Raw genomic sequence first — 23263 nt, 5'->3', positions numbered from 1 at the left:
TGCTCAGCCAGCCTGTCACCAGGATCATCCTGTGTAATGAGACAGATTTGGGTCCTCAGCTCATGGCGCTCCTTATCGCTGCTGGGGGATTAGGCTGTAATCTTCTCCTGTAATTGTGGAAATGATACCCTGCTCCCTGCTCCCTGCTTTCCAGAGCACACCGCTTTGGAGGAGCCAGGCGGCATTTTCGTGCCTCTGCCAAGCTGCAGAGTTGTCCCCCTTTCACCCACCAAACCATTTATCCTCACTCTCATTTGTAGGCAATCATTCCCATCAGACCCACAACTACTACTATTAGCTACATTTGTAGCTAATATGTTTTTTTAGTACTCCTGCCTCTCACTTTCCTCTTTTGTATTTGAACTAAGATAAGCAGTGAGAGCCCCTAAATGACTGTATGGGAGACTAGTCTGGTGGGCTGATAAACCCCAGAGCATAGCTGGATGACTCAAGCAGTCAAAAAAAGGCCAAACACCAACAAGAAGCCTCAGAGCAAAAGCAGAAGAAAGAAAAAAGCACTGGTGGATAAAGAGATCCCACAGAAGTCCAAAATGTGTCTCCAGAGACAAACAGGGTGTGAATAAACTGAGGGCTACCAGTGTGGCATGTGAAAGGAGGAGACAAAGAGTGGGACTGCCCATTAGCCATCAATGCTGTAAGATGTGGGAACGTTTCCATGTACACACCACAGTGAGGCAAGGAGAGTGGAAATGACACTGAAGAGATGCAGCTGAGTGTGTCTGTTATATCAGGGGGTCTAATGAAAAAAGAAACACTCTTCTTAAAAGCTACTTTTAAAGACAATTTTTTTGCTAAAGGATCCTCCCAGCTTGGTTTAGTGAAGTTTCAACACATCTACGTTTGATCCCACTTCTAATTCTAGCTTTACAATTTTAGTTTTACCTTAATCTGAATCCAGAAAAAGACTCAGCCTGGGACAAAACTACTACTAACTTTTATACCCAAAACCTCATACATTTCTCCCCAAGAAATTGTTAGAAGGTTTCTCAAATAAAAATCGCAAAAAGCTTCATGTCAGTGTAACCCCACAGAGGAAATCAGGAACTATTTCTTTGCCTACATAATATATACTGAAGAAGAAAGAAAACATAACCCTAAGAATTAAAATGTTTTATCATTTTTTCTTCAAAGCTTCTTGACATGGTTAACTGTTTTAACTGACAATGATTGTGTCTGCATCAACCAACTTCCTAAACTGGTAAAAGATAATTGTAGTCACAACACAGTAGCTCATAGCACAGAACAGACATATAGGTATATTAGGGAGACTTCAAATTGTTGGGCAGTCTGGAAGATTATGATAATCTACTGTGACCTCCTGTGTGAGAGAGACAAGAGCATTTCAATGGTAATATTGCAAGGGAGAAAAAATATTCTTCCCTGCACCATAAGCAACCCAATTTCAGAATATTACTATCTTCAGGTTTTAAAGGCACAGCTTTGCCCCCCCTTCCCCCATCTAATCTGTGATAAACCACATAAATCTTTGAATTGAGGTCTCTGAACCTGACTAGTCCTCAACATTAAAAAAACTGTAATAATTTACAGCAAGCTAAACTTGAATATCATAGTCGCTTGCCTCAAAGGAGAAGCAGCTTCTTTGCTGATTGGAAATGATGACACAACAGATGGATCCAGGGTTTCTGGAGAAAATGCTTTATGTTTTCTTCAGAAAGCAAAACAATGTCACTCCCACCTACCATTTCACTAAACAACATATCAAATACTGTGGAGACTGCTCCATTTTTTTACTGAAAATTGTAGATTTTAAAATATTGTTATATTTTAAAACTATCAAATAATTTTAAAAAGCATATAATTTACATGCTAAACGCTTTCTGGAAGAGGTCACCTTTCTCATCTCTCACTGCAAAGTAAAGATAGGAAAAGTTTATATAGCTCTTAGACCTGGGAGCCATCAGTACATCATAGATTGAGCATTCATATAAAATTGCATTTGAAAGGCTTTGCCATTTTTCCTTCACTGTTTATTTTTTACTATGACTTCAAAGACACTGCACAAGAGCATCATCTGTTATGAAACATTCAGATTGGGTTTTTTATCTTTTTTCAGTATATATATAGGCTTAGCAAACAGCAAAGAAAAACAGCAAATTGATACTTTTATTTAAAATATTTTTTAACTAACACTATAACACAACTGACCCTACAGTTTACCCACAGAAAGTTAAAAATCACAATTCAGAGATGGCAGCACTTTTTCTCTAACACAGATGGAGTCATACTCAAGACAGAGCATCAGCTCTCCCCAGGCACGATATTTGAGAATTTGTATTGATGAGCAAAGTGAAGTAGCTCCAACCCTGCATGAATGTTTTTGCATCACTTTGGCTGTTGCATTTTTCCAGCCTGTAGCCTTGGAGCTTCTTTTGCATACAGAACACACGTGTCACCACTTTAATTGTTGGTTATCTTACAGTGACAGAATGTCAAAGTAACACATCAAGAGCTAAAGGATGACCTTTGGCAAGTTAAAAAAGGCCATGTTGGGTTTTTTGTCATACATCACATGTTACTTTAACATCTGTCTCAATAAAACATCAACTGCAACAGCCTTATTCTACAAATGTACATACACATGTAGGGGAAAATACAGACATTCTTTGAAAATGCACAGAGGTACTTAAGTTCTTAAAATTTTGCTTAATTGTTATTCTTAAATACTTGGTTGCAATTAAACATGACCTGTATATTTTGCCCAGTGAGTGTGCCATGATCTCCCAATGATGTGACACAAACACTTATTTTACAGCAAGGTAATAGCTTGCCAGTGACTTGACTATCCCAGAAATTTCACATTGATAATTTGTCTCTGTTTTGCTTACTCCATCAGATTCTATTCATTCTGTAAACAGTACAATGGGAAATGAGATACAGCAGTGCAAATTCTTCCAGAAAAGAGAATCTTTCAGTGCCTTTTGTACAAGGCATGAAATACTTGTGCCAGGCATGCTCTTCCCTGTGAAAGGCTGAGGTTGATTTGTGGTGTTATCCACAGAAGCAAAGCCCTTCTCAAATTATCCCTCAGTATAGTTTTAAATAATGTGCTATTTACATTACATTCTTTCATTTACAAGCTAATCTATGCCTGCTGGATGACACTCAAATGCCCAGACCACTCATGCTCTACATGCTTTATAACAAAAGTAAGTACCATGAGAGGTTCTTGTGAAGAAAATACTGAATTCTGACCCAAGCAGACAAATTAGCATTTAAACATGCTACTGCAAGTGGAGTGCAGTTGGTGTTCCATATGACTGGTACCTGTTTTTGTACTTTCACCACAGATTGCTTGTTAGGGTCACTGAGTTCCTCCAATTTGAGGAATGCAATTCTTACTATTATCTGTAAGGATATAAAAAATGCCACCAAATAACAAACTGCAGAGGGTATAGCTGTCAATTACTTGCACAAATTTAGACAGGATTATTTTAAAAATGTTTGTCCTTAGCACAGCTGCTACTGCTGAGGGCTACAGCAGAACCTGAAATACATGATAATTTTGCAAAGCCTATCATATCCCTTTTACTACAATTCTGCTTTTTGGACATGGTAAATAATTGGTTGTATAAAATATCTTGACCAGCACTCTGGTTTTAAGGATGATGCTATGAACTGAATGGAAAAGTAGGTTGACATAAGCTTAAAGGAAACAGGTTTTCAGCCCAAGAAACACTTAGAAGCTTTGGGCTAAATGCTTCACTTTATACAAAATGTCAGATAATTTAGAAATGGCTGTTTAAAACAATATATCTGCTGAGAGTTTTCTCTCTTAAAATTTATATTATTCAGCATAATAATACCAGGGCTGAGCAAAGGTGAAGGTGAAGGTGGCACAAGAAGAAATAAAAGCTGCCTAAAAGCTGCCACTGCCTTATCTCATTGACTCCCACTGACTTCTATGTATTATTGATAACTCAGTCTAAATTAACCTGTTCCAGTAACTGTGTTGTCACTGATGTCCTCTGTACAACCAAGTACTCATTACCACAGGTTGCAGAAGGTAAATTGCATTGGACTTACCAAATCCAAAAGCACTGGAACCACCAACACTCTGGGAAGCCTGAACACTGGTTGATGTGTAGAGCCCAGTTACCAGTAAGCCATCAAAGAAGGTACTTGTCGAAATAGTCACTGAAATGAGAGAAATAAAATATGTGTGAATACCATGGTTAAGATCCTATATGTGTTCTGTGAGCAGGCTCTTGCTCTTGAATGAGATCCCATCATACAGTCCAGTGAATCCATCTGAATTCCCTCGATATTTATGCTACTTTTACTTTCAGTTGGTGCTTGGGAAGTTGCCTTTGTCAGAAGCATAAACTGTGGTATTCATGAAATGCACAGTGAGTTAGAAAATAACACACTGGAGTATGTGGCTTGTAAGCAATTCTCCAGACATTAAACTGTAGTAAAAGCAATGAAATAACCAGGATTATGGTACTGTTCTTTCGGGATCTAAATAGAGTGTCAAGTTATGGTTATCATGCTTATTACAGTATTCTACTTTTAAGTTATATGGGCGTCTGAGACATTACAGATTTTCTGTATTTAAAGAGCTCAGGAATACATTTTTAAGAGATTCTTAAGTAGTAGCAGAAAACAAATTGCAACTATAAGTAACATTGGAATCTTTGTTAGAATTGACAATTCTTGCAATATTCATTCAATTCTTGTACACACTAATTTTCATATTTTTACTTTGGTGTGTTTGACAAGGTAACCCACAAACAAAGCCAGTTCATAACACCTTTTTGGACTTCAGCAAAGCTTTTGATACTGTCTTTCACAGGAGCCTTCTGGACATGATGTCCAGCACACAGCTGGCTAAACACATCATTGACTCACAGGTTGGGCACAAAGGGTTACAGTGACTGGGGTGACATCAGAGTGGGGACCTGTCACTAGCAGGGTTCCACAAGGCTCCATCTTGTGCTCTCCAGGCCCTGTGCTCTTCTGCATCTTCATAAGTGATTTGAACACAGGGCTAGAAGGGATATTGATATTGAGCAAGTCCAGAGATGTTACAAAACAGGGAGGAGCTGCTGACTCCTTTAAAGACAGAGAAGTCTCCACAAATCAGAGGGCTGGGCAGTCACCAACTGTTGTGGTGTGCCTTTTGGCTTTACCAAACTTCTGCATGCTTCTGTTAATTGTTTTATAATGGTTTGCCCTATACCCCCATGGTAAACCCTTTTGTTTTTTCCCGAATTATGGGTCCTGTCCATCACTCTGCAACCCCACCCAGAAGCCTGGAAAGTTCTGGTGAGGCTGGGGGCGTGATTCGTCAGGTTCTCAGTTCCCCACTCCCTTTTTTATGTATGGAATTGTTCTTTTGTTCTGGGTCACTCTTCCCTTTGCTGGGGTTGGTTCTAGATTGCCCCCTGCCCCTTTCCACAACCCCTGTACTTAAGCTGAGACCCCAGAGGGAAAATGTCACTTCTATGTGGGCCGCCCTCTGGGTAAAATAAAACCCAGTTAAACCCACGTTAAGTCCTCCTTTCTTCCTTTCCATTTGCCATGCTTCTGCCCGAGGCCAAGACCCACAACACTGGAAAGGTACCAAGATGTACCCTTAAATGTGAGTTCAGTGAAAGAGCTGGCCAGGAAACAGCTCTGAACCTCCACAGCCAATCATATGAAGATCAATAAAATAACAAAAAGAAGACTGAAGATGCATCCAGACCTCAGTTACCACACTCATTCTGCTTCATATCTCAATCCTTTCTATTCCCTTAACTTGGAGAGATCAGTGCTTGTCAGAGGTTGCTGCAAAACTGATCACTCCCTAAATCACATTCTACCTCCTTTTATTTCCCTCTAACTGGAGATACCATGAGCCAGTGACTGCCAGGAAAATGAAGCAAGGTACTCTGAGGTGACTGCTGGACATTCATTGGTGATACACATTTGACAGAGAAACTGATGGGTTTCTTAAGTCCTAATAGTCAGTGTTTCTTCTGTGATGAACATTTGGCCTAAAATTAGTGTTTAATAATTTTAAAAACATAAAAATATTGTCAGTAGCTTAATTTACTTTGGGCAGAGGATCAGTAATTACCAAGTTTAATTTATTCTTCAACTCTTTGTATTTATCTTCCTTTCTTTGATTATTCAATACTACACTGAATAAACCCTGAATCCAACTTTTCTGCTCCCATGACTCCAAATTTCAGTGTTTTGCAATAGACACTTCCCTGAATTCAGATGTAGGTTCACAGCCATATGTTCAGTTCTTAAGAACAGGCTACTTCTGATAGATGTTAAAAAAAAAACCAGCAAAAGACTCTAGATTTTTTTAAAAATAAAAGATGTATTAGGGAGAGTAAAATAAAATCAAACAAGCAAACAATGAATTTTTTCTGCATTTGATGATGAAGTAGTGAATAATACATGACCTTTTCTTCCCTTTATGCCTTTAAACCAACAAAGAGGCAAAACATATGTTGAAAAGTATGCCTATGTGTTATTTTTGAAGACTTGGCAAAAGAGTCAGTGAAAAGCACTGATAGAAGGGCACTGGGCCAGTACTTTACTGCCATTTTGTTTCCCTGTGGGGAAGCATCTTATTCTTTACTGGATAGGATATAATGCAAAAGCCTACTGTGAACAGGTGACCAGTTTCTCTGTGGGAAAGAAGTGATATTTCGCAATGCCTGTATTTGACTTTGGACATATTTGTGTGATTGTCAACCCTCATTTTACATAAGCATCTAATAGGTCAATTTTTATTGTTGAAAAATTTCCAACACAGTATGGCTCCCTCATTAAGCCTCTGGGAAAGTGCATGAGGCCCCTAGCACATTTTTTAAAAACAGACCACTAGGCTGTTATTACACACGTGTCATACATTTCAGAATAATTCCATAGTTCTTCAAGAGAAAAAAAAAATAATCACAACATTCTCAGTGATGATTTTTTTTTCCTACCCACCAGTGAAATACATCAAATTCCCATAAAATAAAAGAAAACACACACTATGCCAAGTGATAATAGCCAAGAACAGGGAAGCTGTGCTAATGCACAGCCAAGCAATAGGATTGTGATTTTACATAGGGGCTAGGGCTTGTTACTGTGAGGTCCTAAATTCCTCTTCCAAGAGAACAAGAAATTTCCCTCCACCAGGCTTTGTCTGTGCCTTTACACCAGCTCATGCCATATGTAGTTGATGTCAAATATCTGGCACTACAGAAACAAGGACCAATGCCATGACCCACTGGGACTTTGGGAAACATCTGGAAGGACACAGAGCAGCCAGGGCTGGCAGCCAAGGGGACAACACAGCACCAGGTGTCACCTACAAGCCCAAGCAGGCACTGCTCCATCCTCTGCAAGACCTTTTGGGAGGAGAATTGGGTGAGTGAAGAAGCAATGAGGAGGCTTTCCTGTCACTGGGGACTGAATGGCTGGGCAGGGGTGAGCAGCTCCCCATGGACCCCCAGCTCCACTGGTCTGACCCCTCACACCAGAGATAACCATAACCCATAATCCAAGGTGCAGGTGGAGGCAGGAAGCCCTCAATTGCTTTGCCATAGTCCAGTAGGAGAGACTGAGAACATCTTCCCAAGAAATGCATGAGGGCTGTATTTTGGAACAACACACTGATCAGACAATATCACTGCAAGTTTTAGAGGCAAAGGTGGTAACTGCTTTAAGAGTTGCTCAACACTTCCTTCTATTTTCAGTTCCTGAGATCTTGGCCAATTTTTACCCCCTCGGACTACTTCGGTTGGTTTGTTTTTCATGGTGTCTCCCTAAGACTGATTTAATTATTTAAGGAAGAAGGAATTTCAGTCAAAACATTTCATTTCTGAGATGAGGTTAGAGGATAATATGTTGCCCTGGATGAAAAATTCCACTGTCCTTTGCTTTTGTCAACTCGTCTGCTCTGAACTGGGAGAGTGCTCCTCCAAGTTTGGACAAATTATATTTTATATATATTTTATATATATACTCATTTAAAAAAAAGCAGAGTTCACATATGCTCAAGAGAGACATTTTCATTTTTAGTATCTAAATATTTCTGCAGACTCTGTCCTCACTTAGTACTCTTAGAGCACTCTCTGACTAATAAAAGCTTGCTCAAAAAAGTCTCATGAAAAATATTTCCGTCCAGCTATACTGCTTTGTTGGAGCAGAAGTGCTTTGTGGAGACATCATTTCTGATGACGTTTTGATCTGGAAAGTTTTGCAGTGTATTAAAGCAGGAAGTCATATCTGCTGGCTGGAGAGAAAGAGGAAAGAGAGGGATCTTTATCAAAAGCCTAAGCCTTCTGTGACAAGACATCAATTCATCAAAATCCCACTTTTCAAAACGCTGAGAAATGTGCAAAATGTGACAAAAACAAAATTGCTCCAAAAGTTTGACCAATACCATCTTAGTATCTTAAACTTAGGAGAAAGAAAAGTAGACCTGAGGGCAAAAGTGAACTAGGATGAAACAGGTGGTGATGAACCAGCACAGGGAAGAGGGAAATTTTTGGAGAAAAAAATGGGGAGCAGTGGGGCTGAGGGGATCACAGCTGGAGAAAGTAGCCAAGAGAAGGTGATGAAAAGCAAATAGGATCTGTACCTGCAGCCTGGAAAGCCTCGGAAGGTTCAGTATAAGGGGACTCACACAGTAACTGGGAAGAGAGACCAGGTGTAAAACCCAACAGCAAAGTGTGGGTCAGCCTCACATGCCGGTCAAGTCACAAAAGCAACACAAAATAGAGAAAATCATAACTATACTGTGTACTCTTAGTCCACCTTCTATATCAAGTGGACAGTGTTTGCATGATGGATACGAAACATTCTTGTCCCCAAAACATGTGGATAGGAATACATGGATTAGTGAATAACTTAAGTGTATTTTGTAAAAGCCTAAGAAATGGCTCTATGAAAAAAATCATACTGGGGCTGGGAAGTATCCTCTGGTGCTGTTCTGCCTTACCCTCCTTTCTGTACAATGACTGTGGTCACAAAATGGGTTTGAGAATCATGAGGCCCTCAGTTCAATTTTCCACAAAAATTCATGGAGAGTTGCTGAGTGCAGCTCCTGCACATCCAGCACACACCTGCTGCTGTGCTCGGCTGCTGGCAGGGCTGGTTTGGCAGACACACAGGCTGGCCCCATCCTGCTGAGGCCACCATCTCTGAGAGGCTTTAGTGTGATTTCCTTGGGAAGGGAGGGGATGCAGCAGCCTTTTCTGGAGAGGCCTTTTATTTTGTACAAGTTTCTGTGAGAGCCCTGGCGCTGGTGCTTCCCGTGGGACAAGGAACAGCAGAGCCTCTGGCAATGCCAGGAGCTGACATGTCTCGAGGAAGAAGCGGGTCAGGAAGGAGGAGGCTGGCAAAGATGCTGCTGAAAGTACACTACAGGTGGAGGTAGCAGCATAACAGGAAAGAAAAAATGGGGGGGTTGAACTGTAGTTATAGCCAAATATTTTTAAGAAATTAATGCTATTCTTAAAATTTTCACTGTTTTCCACTGCCGTATGCCATGCATATTACATACTATTAGAGAGAACTATTCATCAGTGTAAGTAATTGCATAAAATTTGCCCTATAGATCTCCTCTCCAAAAAGGCTGTATTTTGACTGATATTCAAAATACTCAAAATATAGCCAATGCATCTAAACTGTAAAAGTAGAAAAAGTGCCAGGTGGAGGAAGGGGATCATTTCAGGAGATCGCTGCCACTGGCAGGTCTTACGTATTTTGGCTGTTCTTCAGCACCACCTGAATGTCACTAGAAGGGCTGAAAGATACAGAAATTCCACAGAATTTGCAGCTGCTATTGATGACAACCACAGAATACAAGAAGGAATTGATAAAGGCAAAGATCTTTTATGCCCCACACACTTCTTAAGTGAGTCAAGACATAGACACAGTGTAAAACTGCACTTCTGTATACCATAGAGAAAACAGAAAGTAATTCTGGTATGTGAAATGGAATCACCACAGACAGCGGACTTCCTGAAATGAGGCTTTCTTGCATCAAAACAATGACAGGCACTTTTTAATGTTCTTCTCAAGGTCAAAGCCAGTTCCCTACAACACTAATATTGCATCACCACACACCTGAGTCATGACTGGAAAACATCCTCTTAGGAAATAAATTATTTACACTGAAGTAATGCTTTTTGGGTTTTTTTGGGTTTTGGCTTCACTCCTAAAAAAATATATCAGCATTGGCAAGTCAGGTGTGCAGTGGCACAGAGAGGCCTCTGTCCCTTCAGTGGTGCAGCATCCTGCAGGAGGAATGGAGACCAACATCACTACAGCAAAGACTGTCAACACCACACTGCATTCACAGAGTATGCTGAATTGAAAGAGACCCACAAGAATTATCAAAGTCCAGCTCCTGACTCTGCACAGCACCATCCCCAAGAGTCACAACATGTACCCAAGAGCATGGTTCAAACACTTCTTGTAGTCTGTCAGGCTGGTGCTGTGACCACTGGACTGTGGAGCCTGTTCCCGTGCCCAACCACTGGATGAAGGACCTGAGCGAAGAACCTTTTCCTAATACTGAACCTAAACCTCCCCAAACATAACTTCAGGCCACTCCTTCAGGTCTTCTCATCACAGACCAGTGTCTGCCCCTCTGCTGCCCCTCATGAGGAAGTTGTAGACTGCTATGTCTCCCCTCAGTCTCCTCGACACAGGGAAGATGCTCTTTGTCCCTTCCCAAGTTTGTTCCCTTTTTTAGGCAACGGAGCCCTCCTGCCACCCTCATGAAATGCCAAACACAAGTGACCCATCCAGGCATGTAGTGCCCTCAGGGCACAGATAATACCAAGTCCAATTCCTTAAAATACCAGACCACTCCTGAAATGCCAACCACAGATTAAATTGCCACTAAGAAGAGAATAAACTCTGATGCCTTATTTAAAGGCAACTGTCAAGACACCACAGTGATTAGAAATCTATAAATACTCAGGTAGAATTTTACAGGTATGCTTTCCAAACAGTGTGCTGATAAATGCACTTGTAAGTGAATGATGGAGAATACGTTGTTGCAAGAATCCAGAAAGTGAATAGCACTCAGAACCTTATTACTAAAAAATAAATTTTTAAAAGACTAGTGAGATGCTTGTTGACATCAAACAAATTTTTACGGCTCGCAGACATACTTTGCTTTCAAAAGAACACAAAGTAGAGAAATTCATAATTATACAGCTATTTCAAATATGAACACCAGGCAGACATGCAAGAACAGGATGAATCACAGGTCTACACATCATTCAGCAACAAAAGCAGAAAACCCACAGGATTCTTACTCATACTTGTTTTGATTTTCCCCAAGTAGGTGGAAGAAAGCAGAAAAAAGACATTTCAGCATGGTTAAGTAAACAGAAGTGCAGTCTTACAACTGAAAGCATTCTCACTTAGGTATTGGTTTTCTGAAGCCTACAATCAAAGCACTTAATTCACAATAACACACCAGTGAGCTTTTCTTGAAGCTCCTGTATGGAACAGCACCATCTCTAACCTGTGGTGCCCTCACCAATAATTCCAGTTAGCAATTACTCTCAGATGGAGGGGAGTAAAAATGCACAAGTTTTGAACTTTGTACTAGACAGCTTAAAAATCTAATCTGGCCTTGCTTTGTGTTACAGTATAGTTCCAGTTCTTCTGCCCCATGCTCCATCAAATCTGTGTGTCTTCATAGCTTTTTAAATCCTTTCCTAAACTGGTAATGAGCAACAGAGAACTGAAAATAGATTGCAGATGTGTGGCAAGATGTCTGTAACATGATATCCAGAGACATCATTTGTCATTGGTGCAGAGTAGCCTATCAGCCTTGTAAAAGAACTATTTCCAGAGATAGTACTTATATTTTTGAAAGCTCATAACAAGACAGTGACAATGACATCAGCAGCAATATAAAAAGTGTTTATTCTTGTATTTTTAAACTATAAGGAATTGGTCATATTTGTTTACACGGTCCAAGATGCTTCAGAGTTCCCATCCCACTAAAAGTGAAGAGTCCTATGGTTAAACCCGTGAAGAGACTTCTAGTGTGAAACCCAATAGTCTGACTTCCTATGTACCAAAATCCTTAACTTAAATACATTTCTGACCATATTCAAAGCCACCAGAAGCTTGGCCACATTGAGCAGAGTGGTGCTTTGTTCCAGCTGGCATCACCAAACATGTTGGCACGGCCCAGAGACCCGACAGAGGAGAGATAAGACTGGCTGCTGTCATAGCTGCCTGCTTATAACCAACAGATGGACAATTAAGGCTCTCACCTAGGCAAGACAATTCAAATCTGAATTTCCCAACAACATATTGTTTTAAAATATTTTAAAGTCCAGTGCCCGTGTGTCCCAGCCAGTGTCCCTTAGCTGCAGGCATTGCATTTTGTATGGGAAAAAGGGAATACCAGCTGGCACAGAGAGAGGCACGTCCTCTCTTCCTTTTGGGGCAGCCTTCTTGGAAGGAGAAGATGGAAGTTTCAGTCAGTGGCCCAGTGAATATGTGCTACTGCTATATAAAGCTCCAGAGAACATCACATCTATTTATGTCACCCCATTTAGGCTGTAAATCTCACCCTAATGTTGATATTTAAAACAGGCCAGATGAATCACACTCCAGAAATGGCTGATTCTCCTCACTGACTATAAAGGGAGCCTAGACTGTAAAGCTCAGCTGTAGATGTCAACACTGAAGATGACTAAACTGAGATTATTCCCACCAAGACCCATTCACAGAGAATAACTTAATTATCCAATTTTTAATAAAATGTCCAACTATTGCCCACATCAGAGGGAACTGAGCAGGAATTAAATATCCCAGAATCCAGAGCTCACCCAAGGACATCAGAGACAATGACAATCTTTATACTCTTTCTTGTGTTATGCCAAACATGTCACTAATGCTTAGCAACTTAGCAAGCCCTTATAGTACCAAAAACTCCAGAGTATCAGCAAATGTCTGTTATTCCATTTGATAATTCACAGAGGCCTGAATAGTATCAATGGAGTTTAAGCAGTAAACACAATAACCTGCATATGAAACAAAATGTGTTTCACTAAAATGTACATCAGCTATGTCTCTAAAAATTTAACCACTGAATTAAGTTGTGTGCCATAGCCAAAACAAGAATAATCATCAAAATACCATTTCCTGTAATGATTGAAAAGGACGGTTATTTATAGGTTTAGCTTAAGAAACACAAACCCAATCATACTATTTATTGAAATGCACCTCCAGGCAACAAAATATGGTAAACATGAGAGTTATCAGCATAACATAAAAGCCAGTAAAATATGCTTTAAGAGTATTTATATGATGGTTAGACTCAAATGATTGTGAAGTGTATTTTGTATTTGTGGTAGTGTATTATTTCTCTTATCCAAAGTCCCAGGAGAAGATGGGAAGAGTTGAGGATCATTCCCAGACCTCACCAGCTACACAGGGCATGAAACAATCCTGGTTGCTGGTGTATGTTGGAACTATCTTGTGTCCTTATTCAGCAACCACCATTCTTGTTATTAAGTTTTGAAGCCAAATTCTGTCATGCTTCTATGAAAAGCACCAATATAAAATTTTTCTTAGAAACAGATTAAACATTACTGTTATTACCTTTTTATCACTCTAAGCCTGAGAATATTGATCCCCATTTTGAAGCCTAACCTTATTTTTCATGCCTTTCAAGTTTATGTGAGGTTGCCTGCTTGATACCCATACATGAAAATTTCATATTGTTAGCTGTGCTCTCAATAAATTATTTAGATGGCTTGAATATTTCTGCACTGTGTGGATTTTCAGAAGAGTTTGGTAAATCCTTTTATTCTGCTGTTCTCAAAAGACAACCAACCTCTCAATACACAGTTAACAATAGCATTAAAAAGAAAATTAAGGCTGGCTGGAAAAAAGAGCAAGTATAATTATCTACTAGGAATTTATTATAACTCAGTAATATCTAAACATTTGCAAGAACTTTTGTCTTAATTCCAGCTAAGGAAGCACACCCTCTGACACCAGATTGTTGAACATGTTTACCTCAGGCTAAAATAACACAAATCCTCTTACAGACACATGAATTATGATGAGCAAATATCATGAAATGCAGGAGTTCAAGTGATGCTGGAGAACAAGGAAGCATCTGGCTGCCCAGGGCTTGAAAATGTGCACTGTTCACTGTGTGAAAAACTGGATGGCTGAGCCCAAAGGGTGGTGGCCAGTTGCAATTGGTGCTCCTCAGGCCCCAGACCACTCGTTTTTAATATCTTTATCAATGATCAGGGTGAGGGGATCAAATGAACCCACAGTCAGTTTATACTTTTACAGCTTCAGGAGACAAGGAGCTCCACCATTTATTTACATAATGTATGAAAATATTTTTCCTTATTTTTAAGTTCTCTTTTCTCTGAATTCTTGTATTTTCAGTGAAGTGTTTGCTTTATCAACAGAATCCAACATTTATAGATAACTTTCATAACTCTCTCATCTATCCTTTTTCCAAAATAAAGGAAACTTTAGCTTCCTATTTCACAGGAATATGTTCTCTCTATCATCATCATCTAGTTTTACTATATTTTTTTCAAAGCAAAGACAACCAGATGCATCCATGACAGAGAAATCTGGGTATAACATTGTATTGCACACCCAATAGTAAAAATTATACCAGCTGTTTCAGTCTTCACTCCTTTCCTCATAATTCCTAAGGTTCAATGGGGTGAGGTTTTTTTATTCATGCTTAGTATCAAGGTAATATATTTCAAAATTCTCTCCCAATATTCTGTTCCACATATTGTGCATTATTTTTGCCTCTGTTCCCCACCACCATCAACTTAATTTTCCAGTAACACAGCATTAAAGTTTACTACCTTGAGCATCACAGTATATAATGCAGTTACCTTCCTAATAAGTTCCTGTTATCATTTTGACCACTTTTAACTTCAGGCATCAAGCCATGACAATGACACTTCTTCCTCATCAGCCACAGTCCTCCTTTGTCAGAGTGGATTCCTTGTGAGATATAATTCAAGTGAAAGCTGGCATAGTATTATAGTTTAGATCATGAACAAGAGTGAGAAACTAAGTTTCTGACTCCATTTATCTTTAATACATTTGTGCTTATCTTCCTTAAACCAGAGCTTAACAATATTGCTTAATAGACTGCAAAAAGAAGAGACCTTAAATAACCTGGTGCTTTGCAGTCTAAATATGTTGGATATCCAATATAGCAGCTACCAAAGGGACACACAAGAATTTTTTTTTTAATACCAGACTTGGGATTCATCTGCCTGAGTGTAAGTATGCAGAACATCTCCTCACCCAAACTTCTCATCTCAGAGTCCTTTCTGTACAACAGATGTACCCAGCACAGCCAGCAGAGTCTGAGTTGCTGCCTGTCCAGACCCAAAGTTGTTACCAAGTCAGGCTCTGGGAGGGTTGGCTATAGACTCTCAGGAGCAAGGGGGCAAGAGTGCAAAAGAGTCCTGATTAGAAGGAGAAAATAAAGAAAATTAGCATGTAAAAGTGAAGACTGAAACACTAAAAGTTGCTGAGAACCATGAACAGAAGGAGGAGGACCGAAATACATCATACTGTATTATTATGGGAACGGACACAAGTTCAGAAATGTGATTTAATTTTGTATCTATGATTCATGCAACAAAATAATTCTGCTTAAGTACAGTCCCTCATTTAGTTGGTGTAGATTGCTATTTAAAAAAAAGCTACACAACTCCCATCTATAAACTGGAACAATACTACTAAATAGCCTAGAGATTAATTGACATTTGAAGTTAAAGCATCGATCAAATGAGGATTTATATGAAAAAATATAGTGGGGTTTATACAAAATATAAAGCAGTGTTTGTGCTGAATTCTGGCATGTGAATGCCTGGGCTATACAAATGTTAATACAATCCTTTGATCATGCACTCTATATTAATACTGCAAGGTCAAATAAATAAAATAATACCTTTATTCTAAAGGTTCAAATCAGAACAACATTGTAAAGAATCTGAAAAAATACAAAAAACATTCACTAGTCCTCTGACATATAAACATCTAATGAAAATTGAGTCAAAAGAATGAAAATAATGAGCTTAAGAAATAAAATTCCTAAGGCAAACAATATTAAAACTCAGTGGCATCTGTTTGTTTCATCTTTATGGTTTTGTGGCTAAACGGGTCAGAGGCAGAGATGGGGACAGTCAGACAATACATATGCTTATTCTTTACAGTGTAATTCTTCACAGTGTGGTTGGTAAAGGCTGAGCATCCCAAGTGACAGGTGCCCCAGGAAGGGTATGGCTGTAGGTACATCACTTTAGCAAGAGCTCTTGGTTCTTTATGTTGAGTTTGATATAATGGTCAACTACTGAAGAGGAAAGACAGAGGGCTGGAACAGCAGCACTGTGGCAGGTTATGATTATGAAACATTTGACAGGACTCTGGGGATAAATCCTCAAAGTGCCTTCTCTCTATTTGGCTTGGGCTAAGAGTTGGATCTGAAGATAAAAAAGGTTCCTTCTAGATTCCTATTTCTAGACAGGTAACAGATACTTCACCACCTCTAAATGTTCACAAAAAAGTCTGAGTCTAACATCCTGATAAGAAACCAGCCAAACCATGCACACAAAACAAATACAACTGCAGCACAATGACTTGTGTTGAAGTTGTCATTATTGGTTAGTTACTTGTTAACGAGTTTATAAATACAGCAAATTCCCAAGTGGTCACTTTGTCACTTTCTGTTCTTAAAACTAAAAAAAAAAAATTTAAAAAATTTAAACAGGGGAACGGCATGGTTGTTGTTCCTGGTGCACACAACTATCCCAGATAACATCATATCCCCCTAGCATATAATGGATTTTTAACAAATCACTTCATGTCCTCTTTCCATACTGAAATTCCTTCTGCTCTGCACATCCCAGTGAAAGTGATAAGTATTCACAGCCATGTCCCTGCTATGACTCATATCTTGTTAGAACAAAAAGAGGCACTTGGCTCTCTGGAAAATAAATCCCACAGCCGCCTGCCTTGGATAGCTGCGAGCCTACAGCTCCCTGGCTTGTGCACTGCTGTGTCATAGAGGTCTTCACATCCCACAGGAGACAATTACTAAGAAGTACCTCCAGAATAGGTGAGGTTCTGCATATTATTATAGGAGGGGGAAAGGGCTAAAATGGTAAATATATTTATAAAGGCTCAAAAAGCACAGTTACTCACTCTGCAGGGAAGTCAGCCACCTGACAAGCTAAGCTGTGCAAATAGCACAGCCACTTTCCCAGAAAAGAGGTTATTAGCAATAGGAAGAACAAAACTAATTACCAGAATAACTTTTATTGGTTTCCTAAGCAAGAAGCCAAGCTAGCCAAGAGCCATGATAACTAGAAGATCTCTCCCAGAAAAAAAAAAAAAAAAAAAAAAAAAAAAAAAAAAAAAAAAAAAAAAAGTTTTTTATCTTCACAGCATTTCTTCATCAGTTTGTCAATGAAAATTTCAAGAGTGAAACAAAGAAACTAAACAGCCCTCCTGTGAAAACTCCCAACAAACCAAATTAAGCAAAAAAGTGGAAACTTAATCCAGTCTATTTGATCCAAACACCACTGACCACACAAGTCACAATACAACACTGGGAACGCAGTTAAATCCACAGACCTCAGCTGGGCATTCTGTCTCCTGTTCTGTGGCATGTCTTTATATCACTGAATGAATATTGTTACCAAATAAGGCCCCAGTAACACCAGACACCTATAATAACATAGGCCATTAATGCAACATCTTACCTAAATGGAGAAGTTCTTCTTCCAACTCCCAGTTCCAGTGCCAAATTAAACCAACATTTCTATCAGATTCCTCTCAGGAATTAGTAAGGTCAAGGCAGAAGTGACACCAATATGTTGTGATGGGTATAAACCTCAACATCTTTCCCCACAGAGTAACTAGGAGGAGAAAATACTCCAGGTATTTTCAGGAGCAGATACCTACACTTGCAAAAAAAATTCTGCACAACTGGTGAAAAGAAGCATGTCCCTAAATATGCAACAAGAACATTTAACATTCTGTTCCAGCTTCTGGCTCAACAAGTAACATCACTGTAAATCTGCAATGCCCTGAAAAAGAGAAAGTAAGATATACTTTCTGCATAGGAGAAGACTCTATATTGGTTTTACTGCAGCTGTTTGAAGCTGGACTCTCTGAGAAGTCAAACACTTTGAGAAAAAATGGCAGAAGTCTCTGGTTCATCCTCAATGTCTCCCTCTAATTCAGTAATTAAAGCACAGAGGAATGGCCAGACACCAATTAAAGTAGTCATGCCACTTCATACACAATACAGATCTAACTATGAAGAAATTAAGCGTAAATAAATATAGGTAGCTTCTAGGAGACCATATATTCAATACTGTCTTCCACTTCTGTTTTTTAAATCCCACAGTTGATTCAAAGAATGATTCTGACATCTGTCTAAGCCTCTCACTGTTGACACTGAGAATGAGTAAGAAGAATCAAATGAGCAGAGTAGAGAAAGATGGATCTGGATATGAGTGTGGTCTGCCAATCAGCTGGGATGCACTGTACACTGGACTTTCAAAATACGGAATAGGCAGCAGTCAGCAAGCGTGGAGTGAAATACATTTAAAAATTCACACAACAAAAGGTATTTTAGGAATCCACCCTTGTACATCTTTCACCACATTAGTTCAGAAGTAAATGCATTCTCCTACCTAAAATCCTAAAAAACTGAATTTGCAATTTTGCTAAATAAGCCTCTTCAATAAATAATATAAATAGTGCAATGCCAATAGTATTTGAACATTTATTGTTATCTTGAATATGAAAAGAGGGAATAATGAACAGCTTTTAGGAGGCTGAAATTCTTCTTAGAAATTCATAAATGATACAATATTCTTATTATGCCATTTTCAATGAAAATCAAATACTTTGATCTTCTCCAGTATAATTTCAGCTTGAAATTAAATATTTCATTTCATTTTGTTAAACTGAAATGAAAAAAACACCCTATTTTAATCTAAATCAAGATTTTAATGTCCTTTCCAAACACTTTGTGTCAGGTGCTCCCTCCACCTCAGGGGAGGCACTTCACTATGCTCCAACTTTTACAATCTACTTAATACATCCAACCTTCCAATGGAGTAAAGGCAGTAAGATCCTAATCACAGAAACTACATACCAAAAAATAAAATTTAATCTTGAGGTGACAAAAAACAATGGGAATTTCATAATAAATTCAATGAACTTGAAAGCAAAGGTACAAAAAAACCCCATTTAATTTAAGTCAAACTCCCTGATTTAAAAATTGGGTTTACATATTAAAAAAATAATAAAATAATAAAAAAAAAAGGCAAGAGAAATGGTAGGGGTTTTTTCCAAGTAAGGTTTTCATTCTGCAAAAGCTGCATTTTCTATTATAAATCATTCCTACTGGAACTGTTTTTATTCCATTTCCTAGAGAGCAAAGGGGCACTTTGCCTCTACTTGAGTGTATTGAAATGCCTTCTTATGACTTCTTTTTTCTCTTTCACATCTGACATATTTTTCCTTATTGGTAACCCTGAAATAAACATGACTAAACACAGTTTTCCTGTGAGCTCACATACAAAAGCAGTTTGGGCAATGCATTCATTTTGCTGTTTATATTATCCTGTCAAAAACAGGGAGAACTTGGCAGTTCCTCAAGTCTTGAAGAACAAAGTCAAACAGAAACTAAGTTATCATTAGGCAGCCTCTCTGAGCACACGAGTGCAGAGCTGCAGGACTCAGAGTTCAAGATGAGATCTACCTCAAAAATCCCTCAGAAGAAGGTCATATTATATGATTTATGCTGGTTTTAGATTTCCACTTTCTCACTCAAGGACAACTTCCATGCCCCACATCTTTGTAATGAGACAGAGTGTGCTACCTCCTCTCCTTTGCATTCCCACAGGTCTCCAAGGACAAGGAGAAATACGTGCTGCAGAGATATATTACATCTAACTACCTCAGAAAGTCACATAGCAAAAAATTCAAGCCATTTCAGTCAAGAAAACACTCTTAGAATCGGTATTTTTGGATGCACAACAGGATATTAACCTGCACCATTGTTGAGCTCATCCTCTTCTCTGTTAAACTTCAAGTTTGCTTTTTGCAGCAACCAGAATTCTGCTTCATACTGTGGAGAAGCACTCCTCAAAAGGGAAAAGCACTGCATCAAAGCAAGATTTCTACCTTGGACCACAGCAAATTGCTTGGCAGTCCTTTTATTATATTCAAGGCATTCTCAGGCAGCTGGGCCTCATTACAAGCAATGGTGCTTCGGCCATTAACTTCAGAGAGATCAGGATAAAGCACTAAACGCAAAGAAAATAATTTAAAGCCTGTTAAGCAAGAAAATGAACTAGTATGGAGCACTGCTAATGCTGTATGCTAAGCATGCTTCCTGGTGAGTGCTGCAAAACCAGATATACTTTGGGACAAGTGCTCCTACAGAGTTTTTGTTTTCCTTCCAGCCCAGCAGAGGACTGCCCTGGTGGGAGCCTTGCAGTGCCATAGCAGAATGAACAGCTAAAAGAGGAGGTTCATCCCTTCCTCCTTCATTGTACCAATTCCAGGGCAGGAAATACTCCCAGGCAGAGCACTGTTACAGCAAGTAGTTTTGGGGAAGAAAAACATGGTTAAGAATTTGTCTGTATAGGATTTACTGATTTGTTTGTTGAGACTTTGAACAAGTGTTGTAAATTAGTGAAGATGAATGATACTGGCATTTGGGCATAAGACCAGGCTTAGGGCTGAGTCTCAAATAGATCTATAGCCTTCCATACAGGTCTTTATGTTTTGTGCAGCATTAGTAAACAGACAAGGCTGTCTCACCATTGCAGTTGGGGGTTTTGGTCAATTTTTGGTTCGGCAGCCACATGCCAACATGTCTCTCAGGTCTATCCCTTCTCCCCCAGAGATACTGACACTCATTCTTCAGCTTTTTAGTGTAATTTGTTCATTGTGAACCAACACAGCTACAACCTGGGCCAAGTTTAACCTCAGACTAGATCCAGGACTTGGATGGTCCCAATCCTCCCTCCAAATATTTCTGCTTTTCTGAGGAAATCTATAAACGTTTCAAAGACAAAATTTCAGCTTTCATCCTACAGAGGTTGTACAAATTTTAACTGAACTATATATTTTTTGAAAGGTACACTTAAAAAGAACTTTAACATCTGCTCTCAGACTTTAGGTGATTAATTTTGAAGTAGGTTCTATAAAAGAATGAACAATAACAGCCGAAGGTTGAGGCATTAATATTAACCTGTAATAAAAGGAATGATATTTAAACCATTCCTAGAAATAAAAGATGAGTACCTGATCCTAGAGTGCTGGAAGAAGCACATAACTTAAATTATATCCAATCAGGCAAAATACAGATATTAAACATTTATGAGCAGCTCTGATATATTCTGAATTAATCAGTTCTGCACATTTAAATGTTTTAATATTTAATGCTGCTACCTCAACAGTCCTGAAGAAATATTAAACTTTTGTATAGTCCTTTAAAGGGAATAGCAAGAGATTTTACTACACATAAAATCTGAATTGTGGCTGTAGGTTTTGTGCTATGCTGTGTTTTGTGGAGAACCATGATTATAATGTATTGAGCTACAACCAAAATTCTGAACATTTTTACCACAGATGAAACAGAAATAAGGGCAGTAATAACACAAGTAACAATTATTAAGCCAGAGGTAAGTACATGTCCAATCTGATTAAGTCTCCTAGGCATGGTGGATTACTCATGAAGGCTTACTAATATCATACTTTGGTGAAATCTCTCAGATGAGTGTAAATGGCATGCTAAAGGCATTTTAGACATTTCAGCATATTAATGTTAGTGTGTTAGTAAAGTAAATCTCCAAAACACCAGCTGTGATAAGCAAAATATATATATAGATAGAGATATTTAGCTGTCCACAAATTTCCTCACTGTAAAAAGCAAGCACTCTGAATTTTTTTTTTTTGCTACTGCCAATAATGGCAAATTTAAATACAAGAACTGTTTACTAATTTATGAGTAGTTTTAAAATACAGTGTTTAAAAGCATAATTAAGTTGAAAATGAGGACATGAAAACCTTCTTTAGAAGAGAGTGAGTCACATATGATGCTGATTCCATTATTAAAAAGCTTGTTTTGATTGTAAACATATTTCTGAGATTCTCTGCTTTATTACCTCTGAATAAACTAAAAATTAATTTGAAAATTTCTAGATAAAACACTCCAACAACAAAGTACAAAACTGTTCAGGTTTGATGGAAATTAAGAGGACAACAAACAGCATAAAGCCTCTGTTATGAACAAGTGCTCATTTCCATATCACTTCGACAGTTTGGAGTTCAGACTCTGCAACACCTGAGCTCCCACCCATCTCTTTGCCCCTTGTCAATCACTGGAAATTCAATAAATTGCTCTCATTCTGCATGGTTTTGCCTGCATTTTCCTTGCAGACCACAAAACTGAATTTACCAGTGGTATTAAGTTTATAGCATGGCAATTTCAAAGAGAACCATAGCAATTATAACTGAAGGGATAGCACATAAAAATCACTACATGTAGGTTGTTAGCCAAAATACAGCCTGGCTCCCATATGAGTTATTTTTAAAAACAACAAATTCAACAAAACCTCCCCCCAGACAATAACAAAAATCAGGACAAAGTCTCAAATCTTTATTTTCCATTTATTTTTGGGGAAACATAAGCCTCATCCTTTAACACTGTTACCTTTCTAGGAACCAAATCTGCCACAAATGCTCACACATAGTCAAAGGAGCAGAGATGTCCCAGCTCAGTCCTCTATGGTCCTGCTAACTCACACTCATTCCCAGAGACCTCAAATGACCAAATATTCCACATGCACAAAGCCCTGCCCCAGAGATTATCCTTGGATGATTTCACAATATTGCTGTAAGTGAACTCCAAAAGTGGCAGTAACTCTGTCCTCTAGTGAAATACTTGTAAGCAGCAGCCAGAGTCATTTACAAAACCTGTTAAACCAAAAGTGGGTCCTTCATTCCCAGTGCCAAATGTCATTGTCTAAGAGCAAACATAGACACATGAAATTATTGCAGGTAATTCCTTTCTGAAGTATTTAATTTTTTTTTCTATGAAAAACAGAGAGGAAGATATGGGGAAGTTAAGAGAAAAGGCACAAAAGAAACTGTAAGGACACAATCTCACAGCTGTGAGACCAAAACACTTATTCAGCTGGTCAGAAGGCCTCGTGAT

The 23263-nt window shown here is 38.7% G+C and overlaps 1 protein-coding gene across 1 annotated transcript in view; it reads right to left on the bottom strand.

The window, feature by feature from the left end:
• Positions 1 to 23263, bottom strand: part of RELN (reelin) — a gene marked incomplete at its 5' end in the record, with an annotated part of 276672 nt that overhangs the window by 227440 nt on the left and 25969 nt on the right. The window contains one exon of the mRNA XM_083859081.1: positions 4066 to 4176. Coding sequence (XP_083715207.1) covers positions 4066 to 4176 — 111 coding nt within the window. The remainder of the gene's footprint in view (positions 1 to 4065; positions 4177 to 23263) is intronic.

The sequence above is a fragment of the Zosterops lateralis genome (assembly GCF_965231275.1).
Source record: "Zosterops lateralis genome assembly, chromosome: 4".
Classification (NCBI taxonomy): domain Eukaryota; kingdom Metazoa; phylum Chordata; class Aves; order Passeriformes; family Zosteropidae; genus Zosterops; species Zosterops lateralis.
This window is presented reverse-complemented; position numbering and strand designations above follow the sequence as displayed.